General features: G+C 44.5%; 2 protein-coding genes across 3 annotated transcripts in view; one reads left to right on the top strand and one right to left on the bottom strand.

Moving 5' to 3' along the window:
- Positions 1-3493, top strand: part of abl1 (c-abl oncogene 1, non-receptor tyrosine kinase) — a 32230-nt gene extending 28737 nt beyond the window's left edge. For both annotated transcript variants that reach the window (XM_061069103.1, XM_061069112.1), the window contains one exon: positions 113-3493. In XM_061069103.1, coding sequence (XP_060925086.1) covers positions 113-1800 — 1688 coding nt within the window. In that variant the 3' untranslated portion in view covers positions 1801-3493. The remainder of the gene's footprint in view (positions 1-112) is intronic.
- Positions 3494-3593: 100 nt separating this feature from the next.
- Positions 3594-14811, bottom strand: rab14l (RAB14, member RAS oncogene family, like). The gene is made up of 8 exons (XM_061070378.1): positions 14708-14811; positions 10562-10620; positions 9522-9575; positions 8415-8592; positions 7454-7520; positions 6340-6427; positions 5917-5947; positions 3594-5825 (listed from the first exon to the last, which is right to left on the bottom strand). Exons 2-8 carry the CDS (start codon positions 10611-10613, stop codon positions 5648-5650), a joined length of 648 nt encoding a protein of 215 aa, XP_060926361.1. The 5' UTR covers positions 10614-10620; positions 14708-14811; the 3' UTR covers positions 3594-5647.
- Positions 14812-15264: the final 453 nt, after the last annotated feature.

Genomic DNA, 15264 nt, shown 5'->3' with positions numbered 1-15264 from the left:
GCCTAACTTGAACAGTAGTTTCCATTGTTTTGTTTTTTCAGTCTGTAGAGCTTTTAAATTATTTAATTTGACTTTATCACTAACGCTTCCCTGGTTCTGTGTGATTTCTCAGACCCAACAGACCCGGAGGCAGCTGTGTCATCACCCATGCTTCCCAGGAAGGAGCGCCCCCTCCTGGACAACAACCTGAATGAGGATGACCGCTTGCTCCCCAAAGACAAGGACAAGTCCCGCGGCAGTGGTCTCCTCAGCCTCATCAAGAAAAAGAAAAAGAACGCACCAGCTCCGCCCAAACGCAGCTCCTCTTTCAGAGAGATGGACGTCCACCACGACAGGAGGGGCCTGACTCCAGATCTTAGGGATACCGACAACTTCAACAATGGTGCATCTCTGGCCATTAACGACAACACGCATTGCCATGGCTCCTCTAAGTTCCTGAATACTAACAATAATGGGCCAGGGGGCATGACCAACGGGGCTCCTACCTACCCAGGACCATTATTCCCCAGGAAGAAGGGAGCTCCAGCTGTGCCTGGCCCAGGAGGCAAGGCAGCTACCACACCACCGGGCGAGGAGGAATCCATGTCCAACTCCAAGCGTTTTCTCTGGTCCTCCAGCATGGCCTCTGGCTCGAATGGCAACGAGTGGAGGTCTGTCACCCTGCCACGGGACTTGGGCCAGCGCCACTTTGACTCAGGAACCTTCGGGGGGAAGCCAGCTCTGCCGCGCAAGAGAACCAGCGAGCAGAAAGGAGAGAACACCCCCCGCATGGGCACCCTGACGCCACCGCCACGTCTGACCACCTCACCAGACGTCTCCGCTGCCTTCTTAGGCAAAGACTCTGATCCCAGCCCTGGTTCCAGTCCTCAGGCTTTAACACCCAAGGCGGTCAGGAGGCCAGGTTTACCGGGGCTGGAGAATTCCAAAACCAGCGCTCTGCACGCCGAGCTCCTCAAGCCCAATGTGTTCCCTGCTATGGGTGCAGCTGGAGAGGAGTGCAGGGCCCGCAGGAACCGGCACCCTGGGGACTCCTCCTCTGTCAGGGAAAGAGGAAAGATACAGAAACCCAAGCCGGCCCCGCCTCCGCCACCCACCAATTCCAAAACGGGCAAGATCTCCCGCAGCCCCACTCAAGATCTCCCTTCCCCCTCGTCCACCACTTCAGACTTCAAAGCTAAGGGTCTCCCCTCCGTCTCAGAGCCCCACCACACAACCACTGCCAGTGACCAAGGCCGCTCAGCACTCAGTGAGGGTTCCAAGAAGCTGCCTCTGGGCTCCACTTCCAAACCTCAACCGTTGAAGACCTCCTCCTCCTCCCCCTCAGTGTCCACCTCCCTCTCTAGCCAGAGTCTAGGAGGCTTCTCCTCCTCCCTCTCCTCTCCCGGCGATCAGAGCTCGCCCACCGCTTTCATCCCCCTAGTGAACACTCGCCGTTCCCTCCGCAAGACTGCTCCCCGCCAGGCCTCTGAGCGCACCCCCAACTCAGCAGTGACACGCGACATGGTTCTGGAGGGCACCGAGCTGCTCCGGGCGGCCATTTGCCGGAACTCGGAGCAGACGGGCAGCCACAGCGCTGTGCTGGAGGCCGGCAAGAACCTGTCGAAATACTGCGTGAGCTACGTGGACTCCATCCAACAGATGAGGAACAAGTTCTCCTTCCGCGAGGCCATCAACAAGCTCGAGTGCAGCCTGCGGCAGCTGCAGATCTGCCCCACTGCCACAGGGGGCGCCAATTCACAGCAGGACTTCAGCAAGCTGCTGTCCTCTGTCAAAGAAATCAGTGATATCGTTCAGAGGTAGCGCCCTAAAAGCTCCGAACACGACATAAAACTCTTACTGTTTGTCACACTGCCCCCTTTTTTCTGAGCATGCGTGTGAACGGTGGTTCATGGCGAGCTCACGTGTGAGAGCTGAGGGTAGAGCCTGCTGGGAGCTTCACACCACAGTACACTCTGAAACACTTAAGCCTGTGGTTACTGTGGATGGAATCAGACAGTTTGCAATATTGAAAAAGCCTTAACTATGAATGAACAGTGTCTTCAGGCCTTAAACGAGGGGCCAGCATGAGCTAGGGGCCAAATCTTTGCTCTACATGACTTTTCACCAATCATTTTTGAAATGATCATGTCTTATATATTCAAGTTGGTTTTTTTCTCCCCTTTATCGATGACACTAGTGGAAAAAAAACAAGGCCTGTGATATTTCCATCACTGTTGGTGTGTTTGATTTTTTTTATTTTTTTCATTGATGCTGATGACAATGAGCAAAAAACAAAACACTTAACCTCATTTTGTTCTCGGATGCTTTCTAACACTTACACAACTGATCTCATTTCCAATTTCCATTTCCACCTGTAAGAACTCGGGAGTTTCTGGAATCAGTGTTTACAACCTGATGCCTCTGTCCAACGCATCCCGACATTCTCCATCACTTTGTGCCGTGTCATCGGTGATTGGTTGTGTGCCGAGTGGGGAAAACGCTAGTGTTTGTTCTGAATGAATACTTGTTGTTTTTTTTGCAGTATTTGCAACCATGTGCCATAAAATAAAAATGGGAGCAAGCAAATGAGGGAGAGTGAGCTCCTGTCCTTCCCCTTGTTTGTTTACTGCACACTTTAGAGCCTTAAACACTTCACTAGTGCAGAAATGGGGCTGAATTTGTGCCGAGTGGCCAGGACTAACTGTGTCAATGTGTTTATTGGATTTAAATGTTTGCCATACCAAAAAAAAAGAACAGTCTCCAGTCAGTGCTGGAGAGGGACCAGGGTGATCCATAACTCTGTGGATCTGACTGTTTTATGTTTTCTGAACCTTTTTTTTGTTCCCATTCCTCTTTCTCTACATGCCAGTCACAAGCCATCAGTAGCAGCTCAGCCTTGTCTCATCAGAGCAGAGGGATCATGGACTCAAAGTGTTTCTCCCTGACCACTGAAGGGCCTCTTTGCTTTGAGAGAATCACCGTCTATGGAGAGTTTACGTCACATGGTCTAAATGCTGTTTCAGAGGCCTTTCCACCCTTGCAAAAAAAAAAAATGTATTATATATGTCATGGGGGAAACACTGGACTGAATTGTTTATGGATCTATCACTTGCTGTCTTACAGAATGATGCGTAAGTGAGACGCTGACCATTATAGACTAAAAGAAGCCACAAAATTTCCACTGTGTGATCATAACGTGCCTTCATTTATGGTCTGCATCTCCTGGACATTCTCAGTATTTGTGCTGCGTCGCCTGAGGACACGAGTCAAACACAAGCTGCCTGGACTTCTTTTTGGTACTGTCAGTGTTGGCTTATGTTTTGTTTTTTTTAATTCCTCTCCTTTGACCAACCATACCACTACTCTTTGCGACTAAGCCTCCTCACCAATTTTTCTAGACAAACTTTGCTTTCCTTTGTAAATGTTTTATTTTTCCTGTTTGTTTCTCCCTCTCTAGCCTTGGTGCAATTGTTGTTGCAATAAAATACAAAGCAGTCATGCTACTTGAAATACATTGATGAGTCTTGATGCTGTGTATCCATCCTACACGTCACCCCTTCAAATGTCAAATCACAAACTTTGTCACACAGATAAAAAGAAAACAGACTCACGTCAACAGGTTATGTATAATTTATTTTTCTGTCTAGAGTATTTTATCATTAAAATCAAAATGTCAACATTTTAAAATCATATACACGCAAGAACGCATTTAAATGTTAGCACAGCTCCTTAAAAATTTATACATATGTACGTTTTTTTTCTTTTACTTGTGGACAGACAAAAGCAGGAAGTGGTCACTCCGACTGCAAAAGAGGCGGGACACAGGAAAAAGGAAGACCCGGCCCACCGACTTCCCACGATATCAAACCATTCCCCACTCCCCCCAAAAAAAGTTAAGACAGCGATGCGGGCCCCCCCTCGTAATGTGGAGGAGCTATGATGGTGGTGGGGGGGAAAAGAAAAAATATATAAACATAGAAAGTGCCCCATCCTGCCTTTTGTACAGAAATGAGAAGAATAAAGTTTGCAGACATAAATAACATCTCAATCCACTTCCTCTTCCCTCAACCAATCGGCAGGTTCAGTAGTGTGAAGACGGGGGTGGTTGGGGGGGAAGGGGGGCGTGTGTGTTTAGGTGTCTGTCCTTTACATACATTTATTAATAGAAACTATGTTACAGAATTTCCCAAGCATGAATTACAGGCAACCCACTAGCACGTCAACTGTACAGATCTTGGCAGAGCCAGCAAATAAATTTCTAAATCCCAAGTAGCGAGGTCATCACCAAATAGTTAAGAAGCGAGATATATACAGCTGTTCAATCAGGGAATCACTATGATACAGAACAATTGTAGTAAAAAACAAAAAGAAAACAATTGGATTCTGACAAATTCGTTGTATTTTTTTTAAGGGGTGGGGGGGCATGCTGCTTGGTGTTGTAGTACACAACTGTTATAATGAACACATCAGCTCTTCAGATCAGCCACACATGAAATACAGTGGTGAGATGGTTTCAGACCACGTGAGCCAACAGTGTAGATCGTAATTATTCGAAATCGAGTGCAGCGAAAAAAAAGTATTAAGATTTAAGAGTAATAATGTGAATTATAATAAGGCAACATACAATGACAAAGACAATGCTGGTAAAGACAGATTCTGTTGACAGGACCTGGGAGGAGTTTCGGGCTCAGGCGTTTGAAAGGGAATGGGTGAGCTGGTGCAAAGAAACCGATGTGAATGGATCTTTCCATCCCCAAAAAACAGGAAAGCCACATTATTTTTAGTTTTTTTTTTTATGATTTTCTCAAAGTGTCAGAAAGAAACGACTCACGATCCAACTTCTTAACACACCGACACTCACAAAAACACACAGATAAACTGGAAAACATTCAATATTCCTTCCTACGATTTCTCCGAGGAGAGAAGTCACCCGCAATTCCCCCCTGGGTGCATTTTAAACGTCCCCCCCCTCTCTCCTGAGAACATCTGTGCTGCCACATCTGGCAAAAGGAACTTGCTTTGTGCCAAGCAGCGGAAACGGGATTAAAAGCCACAAACGCAGGGTTGGATCTTGCTGGAGAAAGCTTGCTCGGCTACAGTGAACCATGCAGGAGAGGCGCCAGGAGATAGGGAATATAATTTTGGATCTGATTCATACTGAGCTAATGAGTGGTGGATGAAACGTGTTGCAGTGCTTACATGTCATATACAGCTATAAAACCAAACATAAAAAAAACAGTCTCGGTTTATCGTTATCGTTTGGACATTACGTCTACCTAGAGTGTCAGTAACCCGTGTGATGTGTGGCGGTGTCTGGGATACGACGACGGGAGGGGTTGGGGGAGCGAAAGAGGAGCGTTATGGGATGAAAACACACTGACAAAAGTTGAAGGAGGAGTGAGACGGCAACAGGGGAAGGGACAAGCGAGAGGGGAGGAGGAGGAAGAGGTGGAGGGGAGATGTCATCCACGCAGCCCAGCTCAGTCTGGCCCGAGTCACTATCCGTCCCCCGGTCCTTCGCTCATGCAGCTCCTGCACTGAGGGAGGAGGAACGTACACAATGGATGAATGAGGCAAGCGGGTGGTGGTTTTTCAGGGGAAGGGCAGGACAGAGGGAGACAGAGAAGAAAAGGGAAGGTGGAGGGGGTGGGGGGTGTTTGCTTGGTCATTAGCAGCCGCAGCCTTCCCTCTGGGGCTGTGGTTCGCTGGTTAGCCGGCCGCCCTGGGGGGCCGAGGGCTTGTGCTGGACGCCCGACTCGGCGGCGTTCAGGTCCAGGCTGCCATCTTGGATGTTCTGGTAGATCTTCTTGGCAGCTTCCAGGAAGGCGTCCTCCACGTTCTCACCTCTAAAACACAGAGCGTGAACACAAACATGTGAGAGGAGGCACACGGAAGCAAGTGAGGATGTTTCAGGTTGTGGAAGCGGTGCAGACTTACGTTTTCGCACTGGCTTCGAGAAACAACAGACCTGTCGAAAATAAAAAACACACGATGACAATCAGTTCCAAACTCACATACCAAGTCCTCATTGGCCCTCTCTCTTAATTAACCAATCTGCTCATTTCATCCTCTATCCAGTTCAAAGTTTGTGTCTCCGAAATATAATAAAAAACGATGTTAATCTTCACTTTTGTCTGTTTAAAATCAACCACAGGGGCTTTATAAATACTCATGAAAGAACACAGAGGCTAAATCAAAGTTCTAAATATTTGGACATGTTGGGATTCCTGGGAATGAGGATGGAGCCGTCAGAGATTTGGAAGATCTGACGTACGACTAGTCACCACCTGATTAGTTTCTTCTACCTAAACAGCTTTTCCTCTGTCTTCCCTACAAAGCGCTGCTCTGTGTCTCACTCACCGTTCTCCTCAGCAAATTGCTTCGCCTCCTCGTATGTGACGTCCCTCTGGGCCTCCAGATCTGCTTTGTTCCCTATGAGAATGATCACCTGAGAATACAGATGGATAAAAAGACAGTGAGACCCTAATATTGACAGAAATCTGCTTTCTAAACCTCCAAGAGATGAGAGAACACTGTTATAACGTTGACTTCTCTGTTTCAAAAGGGGGCCCCAAGCAACAGTGATGTAATTAGACCTGTAATGAACTGATGTAATGTAATGAGCCTCCTTTTAGCCGACTGACAGACTTTTCTGTTTCCCGTCTCCAATCTAAATCAGTCTTGTTTTTTAAGAACTTCTCAAAATGATCCTCAAAGTCAGAACAACTACAATGAATTATAACTTATCAGCATGGAGGAGAAAGTTAAAGTCTGAGACAGCAACAGGTTGCATGGGACGACACTAATTTGCTGCAGAGCCAGAATACATAAAGAAAACAAAGAAATATGAATTAATATAACAATTTCACTTAAACAAATATAAGTCCTGTTGATTTGATACCAATGAAAACTGATTAAAGAAGTTTTTTTTGCCTCAGACTGTTACTGGGCAAAGTAGGAACATGTAACCAGATATTTATAACCAATTGCTACATAACAACAAAGTCTTATAAAACGTCTAATTCAATCGTCAACAATTGTGCCAGAATGTAAGGTCATTGGGTTTCCCAGCTCAGATTACAGCAAAAAAAAAAGAGAAAGAAAACACAAGCCATGACTGGACAACAACAGCGCCACCACATGGCTGCTGCAACACACTTCAGCAGGAACAGCAATGATCAACACAACAGCTTCAGCCTCCAGACCTGGAGAATGTTTACCCTGTGGCTTTGTGTTTTACATGGATAAACATGGAGGCTGAACACTGGGAAAACATTTGTATTTGGGAATGGAGGTGACGTGTTGCAGAAGCCCACTTCTCTGGAGGAGCACAGGCAGAGCAGAGCAGTATGATGGAAAACTAATCATATTGAACGAGAAATCCAATTTAAGGAAAAGACAGAGCTCTCAGAGAGGAGGCAGGAAATAAAGCAGCAGAAGAGAATAATCAGATGATGTTGATATGGGTTCTTACAGTGTTTGGGTTGGTGAGGTTTCTGGCATCAGTCAACCAGCTGCTGAGGTGGTTGTACGTGCTTCTCCTGCAGAACATCAGAGAGCGACAGGTTACTATGATGACAAGCAAAGAGCTAACACCATCTCTCAGGAGAGGGTGGAGTAGGACGGAGTAACAAGGGCAGTGCTTCACTACAACTAGAAACAAATGTCTTCAGGACAGATTCAAAATGTATGTGTTTAGAGTTCCATAGAAACCTTTTAAACAATAATATAATAGGACATTTATCATTTGTCATTTCTTATAATTTAGGCCATAATCTTAAATGTACCATTTATAAACAAAATGACAACAACCATCGACAAGTAACAGAAAAAATGGTCCAAAAGTAAAAATGCTCTACTAAAATGTAATTGGAAACACTTTACTTGTTAAACTAGGCCACACAAAACTACAGGGAATGATACCAATATAAAGACCAGTTTAATTACAGATTATGAATAAGGAATTATCAGCCCTGAGTTTAAAGCGAACATTCACGACACAATGAACACTTGTGTAAGTCTCCTCTTATTTCCAGGAGACCTTCAGAAGCTGTGTGCAGCCAAATGAACAGAAATGGTTCCAGTTCTTGTTAGTTTTTCCAGTTAAGCAGTGTGTCTGGGACCCAAGGGGCCCTGCAGGAGTTGGGAGTGGCGTGGACACATTCCACATGTCGGACTGTGTTTATTTGGCGGACCACTGATACAATCTCACAGTTTGGACAAGGAGGTTGGACACAAGCTGTAAACCTGTGAATGTTTGTTCAGGAGGGAGTCTGTGGGACTGAGCTGCAGTCCTCAGCGGCTTTAGCTTTAATCTAACTTCAAAATGCACAAGATGGTTATCACGTACTACATCAACGTTTTGGGGTTGACTCCCTGTGGTTGATTTGTATCTCTCACACACACATTAACACAGAACAAACATGCACACATGCCTGGTGATGTCGTAGACCATGAGTGCTCCGGCGGCACCGCGGTAGTAGGAGCGAGTGACGGCCCTGAAGCGCTCCTGTCCCGCTGTGTCCCAGATCTGCAGCTTGATCTTCTGGCCGCTCACCTCGATGATTCTGGTCCCGAACTCCACACCGATCGTGTGGGGACAGTCTGCCATGACTGGGGAGAGGAAGTGAGATTACAGTGAATTCAGTTCTGTGACGATTCATTTTTTAACTGATGCCACTTCCTCAAATTTTGTATATTTTTACTCCGTTTCTCATCTTGAAAATACTGCACGCATTTCTGTCACCATCTTTTTTGGTGTTACATTTTTAGGATGTGCTTTCGCCCCTGTCCTTCTGTTTGTTTGTCTGTAGGCTGTATTACTCAAATACTATTCAGCCCATTTCCATACAATTTTGTGGAGGGACTGGGCATGACACAAGGAATAACCTGTTCAACTTTGGGATAAACGGGCGGATACTGGAATTTGTCTATTAGATGTTCTAGGTTTTAAACCTCGTTTCACACTTTACATCATCAAGACGATGAACACACTTCATTTTCATTTAGTCAGAAAATGTGACACACATGTCTTATTGAATTGGTGAACCATTGTGTAATGTGTATACAGTCTCACACTCTATTTCACACACACCTCATCTCCATTGTAAGAAAGCAGCAGGTGCATCAATAATAAATCCCAGTAAACTGAAAGCGTCAACACCCAGAAAGCAGCAAATGTCTTTAAAACTGACACTTAAAAATCATTTCTATATTTCCCATGTGTGTGTGTGTGTGCGTGCGCAGGATGTGATCGTGGACGAGTGGAGGAGGAACACAGCATCTGGCTTGTTAATAGTGGCACTGAACAAAACGGAGCTGAATGGTAATGGGAAGCTGCAGCTGACTCACGAACAGAAGAGGAGTCTCACTGCTGAGCTCACACTTGACTTGTATGCCACTGACTTCCGCTGGCATATAAAGAAATCTAAAGTGATTCAGGCGCACCAGTTGAACCTGGCAGCGGCAACCTTGCATCCACTCAGACACACACACACACGCACACACAGATGAGCAGGAGTCAGAATCAGGGCAGCACTTACATTTCTTTTCTGTGAACTGGTGAAGCAAACATGACTTCCCTACCCCCATGTCCCCTGTGGAGAGAGACAGAGAGAAACTCAGGTCAACCAAGGAAATAACATAGGAATAATTGTCTATTCAAGCCCTCAGTGTTGCCCCCATGCATGATGTAGCAGCCCCTCTGTAACAGTCAGCGACGATATTTAAAATTTCATGACGAGTCGTGGCAGCAAAGAGCCGACAGATATGGACTTTTAGGGGCCAACGCCAAGATTACTAAAGAAAAAATACTAATACCGATATATTGGTCGAGTAACACATAACAAAAAAATTGGCAATGATTCCAACATTGACATTATCAAACCGCTATAACAAGGAAATGTAATTAAGGCATGAAATAAATATATATTAATAACTAAAAATACAACGGTCGGGCTCTATGGTAAACTGACATTAAGCATTTAAAATGTATTCTGTCCTTCAGAGTTTGTTGATACTGAATATGCTTATAAGCATTTTGGAAACAATGGTAAATTTGTTTTTGGGCCAAACATCTGTGATGAGTCCATTTGCAGCTCAGCAAAATAAGATAAAAAATGCACCAACAAAAAAAACATCTGTAACATGAATGTGAGATCTTTCAAAAACAGTTTGTGATACAACCTATTCAAAAACATCAGTGTTCAAATGAAGGGGAAAACAATATATAAACAGAAAGCTGAAGTAGAAAGCAACTTTCCCTTCAGGCTTCTCCTCATTGACACCTGACACACCCACTTAAACTCTGAGGCGGTGGTGTTAAATAAGTTTAACAGTATAGGATGATAAACAGCCCAGAGCTGGGGGGGGTGTGTGTTTGTGTACATGTCTGTAAATGTATGCACAAGGAAAAGCAGCAGTGTGTTCACTTAGAGGAACCTGTCAGCAAAACGTAATATTAAAGACCTTTTACAATTCATATATTATCAACACTGTATGCTTATCAGTTCAGACCTGGTACTCATCAGTGTAACCTGCTACAGAGACTGCACACTGGTCGTCAATGGCGTTGTTCACTTACCGATAATGATGTATTTGAAAATGTAGGAGTAGTTATACGGTGCGGTGGCCATTTTGGCTCTGAAAGAGAGAAGAAAAGGAGATTTAGGTTAATAAACTGTCAAAGACAATATAACCATTATAAGACACAAATGTCTTAGATCATTTTCAAACTGGTGACAAAAATACCAAACTTATACATCTCAAAAGTTAAATCAATCATATCAGACCAATAATTTGAGTACAGAAAAGGGCAGATCTGTCATTGGCAATAAACTGTTCACTTTCATACACATGTGAATGAACTATTGGTTTAAGACTTTATTTTGATGTTTCATTTAAAAATGAAGCAAACAATAAAAACTATTACAATTCCACACGATCCAACAAATACCACAGGTTGGAAAGATGCAGGGGGGACACTGTAAACAAATCCTTACAACTCTTGTTTAACCTGATACCTTATCAAAGAAACATAAACACAGATTTGTAAAATGCCTGAACAGTGCAAGGTCAGAACTAAACCTGAGGCCTCAAGCTTTCACGCACCCGTACAACTGAAGACATTTTGAACAGTTACCTTAATGATTAATTGTGTCACTACCAGATGTGACTAATCTTGTTGCTTTGCAGATAAAGTATCTGTTGAGATTTCAGAGCTCACACACCATCTTTCACATCCCCATCATTAGTCTCACTAGAATTTATGTAACATTAATGTGATAATATTGAATGAATGATACAGTATGCAGTACATTTGCCTGTGCAAGAGCCTGAGATATGAATATAGACAAGTGAGGTGATGGATCATTTCTAAAGACACAGGGAGGAAGAAAGCTCCACCCTCCACATCATCCTGCTCTCTCCACTGTAACAATGACACCGGCTAATTGTGATGCCACTGGAAAGAGTGTGTCTCCATGTAAACAGTGCGGCACTTAAATGTACAGAAAAACACCTCCGGCATCATAGGCCCAGAGCTAAAAATAGTCCCGACACCTATCTCATATCCAGGGATGCTTCACTGCACACAGTCCACGTACAGCACACAGGCAAAGGAGACGCTAAAACAAAATAGCGTCTGCACAAATATAAGGGTTCAAAAGCCGAGGGGCGAAAACCGCACTCAGGTTAGTTCATAATTAAATGATCTGGTCATGTATGACATCAACGATGTTAAACAGCAGGCAGCTTTTCCTCATGATCAGTGTCAAAGTGAAATTCAGTTTGCAAAGGTACTTCCTGACATCAGGGCTAATTTGTTTTGCTGAAATACAGGTTCATAATTCTGCATTGAGCAGTTGCTGTACAGCGCAAGAGTTAATAATTCAGGTCTTACAATCAGGAGCATAATCATTTCGTAGCCTGATGGTTTCCATGTCCCTTTGCAAAGAATATTTGCCTTAAACCAGTGCTTTTCTCTCTGATCTGAGCTCCATGAAAACTGTGCTGGGATTAAAGGAGTTCCTGGAAACTGAAATCTCTGAGCCACATCAGACCCCAGTGCTTGTGTTGTGCTCACATTTCACCATCTGCAGTTCAGTGACCCCGTTTGACCAAATTAATGCAGACACAGCCAAAAGAAATGTGAATGGGGTGTGATAAGAGAATCTAAGAGAATTTGTGAGACAGAAAATGAAGAGAGCTTGCAAGGCTTCGTAGTGAAGGTTTATTCAGCTCGATGTCATGGAGAACTCAAGTTTTGATAAGAACTTTGGGTCATGTCCCCTCATGTCGGCTCTCGTTAACTTCAGCTACAACCCTATGAGGAAAATAGTAGAGAAACGATGCCTGAAGCATCATGATGAATTGCAATTTTAACAAGCGGAGATAAATTGAATACAATAACATAGATAATGAAATTAAATAGCTGAAAGTACATTTTTAACATTTCAAATTTCCTGACACAAAGCTACTGTAAGTTATAATTTGAAACTATACTACTCCAGCTTGTACTGGTACCAGAGCAGGCTCAGGTTGTGACTGTGTACTTGTTGGTGGCCTCAGAAAAGACTTGGCTCACACTTACCATTTTCTGCAAACTGCAACTTGACCTGACATTTGGTTTGGGTGCTCAGGCTAACACCAACCAACTGAAGCTACCAGCAGTCTGTATGACGTTGCCTTTTAAATTTTAATACAGGAAGTGGGAAACTACCTTGTGACTTCTTGGTTCGAAAATAGTAGCAGTGCACTTGCATCACAAGCATTTTTACATACCGACGCAAATCGTGCTGAATTCAAGATTGACACACTTGTTTACATTTTTACTTAATGCATTCACTCTCAACCCATTTAATCTGACTGATTTAACTGAATTAAGTCCCAGAAACTGCACTGACTAGGCACCTAACTGAAACAGACACTACGACCAAGTCATGAACTACTACAGTTAATTAACCTTCAAAGTCCTGGTGTAGCTTTTAATGGACTTTATTTCGACTGCCACCAGTCACATGACCCTCATGTGGCATCCTGATCCCCAGTGTGACCGTTTCCAGTGCTCTTTGAAGCAAAGCTCTCCCAGACAATATCCCGGACCTGTCACAAAAATGTGATTCCATTACGATACTCGTTCTGTGCTGATTGGGAAACAAACCCCAGGAGTAGCCATCAAGGGGAAGGCGAGCCCGGATCATGTGATCAGACTGCAGCCTCAGCACTTCTCCCTCACTCCCTCACTAACTGAGCCTTTCTCCTGAGACACCACGTCAAAGCCCTTTCCCCTGTCAACAGCCACTTCCCATAAAGACAAGGAAAGAAAAGGGAGGACGGATGACTTTTGCATTACTCAAATCCGGGCTATCAGGAAACCATGACACACATCCACACAGGGTGGCTAAAGGATGTTCAGGCCCACTACACAAATCATGTGACTCCTCTCAAGCACTGAAAACAACACTATGAGATCACCACGGCTGTTTACGCGCAAGGCAAAGTACATAATCGCAATAAACACAGATTGAATCAATGTTGATTTATGACGTTTACACCACGGAAGTCGTGACAATAAAAACAAGTGTGTGGCTGTTATGTATCGAGTGAAGCCTGTAAACAGAACTGGCCCAAGACACAGAAATGATGCAGCATTTTGTGTTGGATTAAAATTGAACTTTGCAAATGTACAACACGACAATCGCGTTCTGCTTTGTTTCCAAATTCAGTTTTTGACATTTTACATGTGTGTTATTTGGAGGAAATAGAGCCATAGAGAAGGCTAGCAGACTGCTGGCGACGGAATTAGCACGTAGCTAATGCGTTGCGCTACATTAGAGACGATTACGGTATTAGCAACACTTGCGTTCAAGAAAGCAGAATAAAACGAAGGCCTCAATATATACGGATGAAAACAAACCGTAATGGTATGGTCAAATAGTCTCTCTATAATATGACACTGTGACATCACGCCCGGTGCCAGACGATGCTAGCTAGCTTAGCTCAAACCGGCGAATTTACATTGTCGGGTTGGTAGATCGTCTGATTCTAGTTGGAAAACAAGAGGCTGGAAATGCAATTAGGAAGAAATCAAAGTTAGCATCAGCTGGATTAAGTAGCCAGACGACCGCGACTACTTCCCCGCACGGCCCAATGCTAGCTGTTTTGACAGGTGAGTTTGCGTTAGCTTTCTGTCATCAATAGATGCAGCTTGACAACAGATCACATACATAACAATATGCTGGTCAGTTATCCACATAAACACATGGGCAGTCGAGCCATGTGTAACCACGTCGGACAAACACAATTTGTCCTCAGCACAGCATCAACCAAGCCAACACACACACAGCTAGCGTTAGCTTTAGCATGCTAGTTTGTAAGCTAGCTGCGATGGTTGGATTATGGTAGAAACGTCACTTCGCTAGCTTGTCAACGTTTGTTTACACGTCACCGAGCAAGTCCCCGGTCGCCCACATTAGCAACATCCAGCTGTTTTTCGCTAACATCTCCGATTCGCGGCAACCAACGACACACACTAACCTAGTATTAGCCATCTGTTAGCTAGCCTCGTTAGCTTTCCAATTAGCTCGCCACTGACAAACACAGGCTGGCTAAACTGCCCCAGCTGTTCAAACCGTGTAAACATCGGCGTCTCCACGTTTGTTAGACCCCACTCAGGTGTATGCGTGTAACATACGTGTGCGTGTAACCGATGTCCAGTGTGTGTGCTCACCGGGAATGGAGTCTTTCGGAGCTGGGAGTAGTTGAGCTGCTCAGAGGAGGTCTGCAGGTTATCCTGGCTCAAGTCTGATCTGTCTATCCAAGATGGCTGCTCGCGGCACAGGGTTTCCTCCGCTGTGCACAATGGGCTTCTGGGACAAAGAGCACCGTGTGCGGAGGTTTGCGGTTCGAGCTCCGTTTCTTCCGAGGAGGGTGACCTCACCTGCACAGGTGATGTCATGCGTGTGACGTGAAGCTACGGTTCTCAACACAGGGTCAGGTCCCGATCACATATTGAAGCATCGATCAGGTGGAATCATGAGAAACGAGCTGAGGGTTCAGAGGCACCTGCTTCACCTGGGTTCACCTGGGCCAGCACATATGTGCAAGTATTTGTACTGAGCCTAACAATCTTTGTTTATTTACATCCCCATTGCTCATTAATTTGGCAAAGAAAACTTTTCCTTGAGTAGAATAAATATAGTAGATAAATATTTTAATTTACATCAGAATCAGTATCAGAATCAGAAAGATATTGCCAAGTAGGTTTACACCTACCTGGAATTTTCT

This window comes from Limanda limanda, chromosome 1 (genome assembly GCF_963576545.1).
Source record: "Limanda limanda chromosome 1, fLimLim1.1, whole genome shotgun sequence".
Taxonomy (NCBI): Eukaryota; Metazoa; Chordata; class Actinopteri; order Pleuronectiformes; family Pleuronectidae; genus Limanda; species Limanda limanda.
This window is presented reverse-complemented; position numbering and strand designations above follow the sequence as displayed.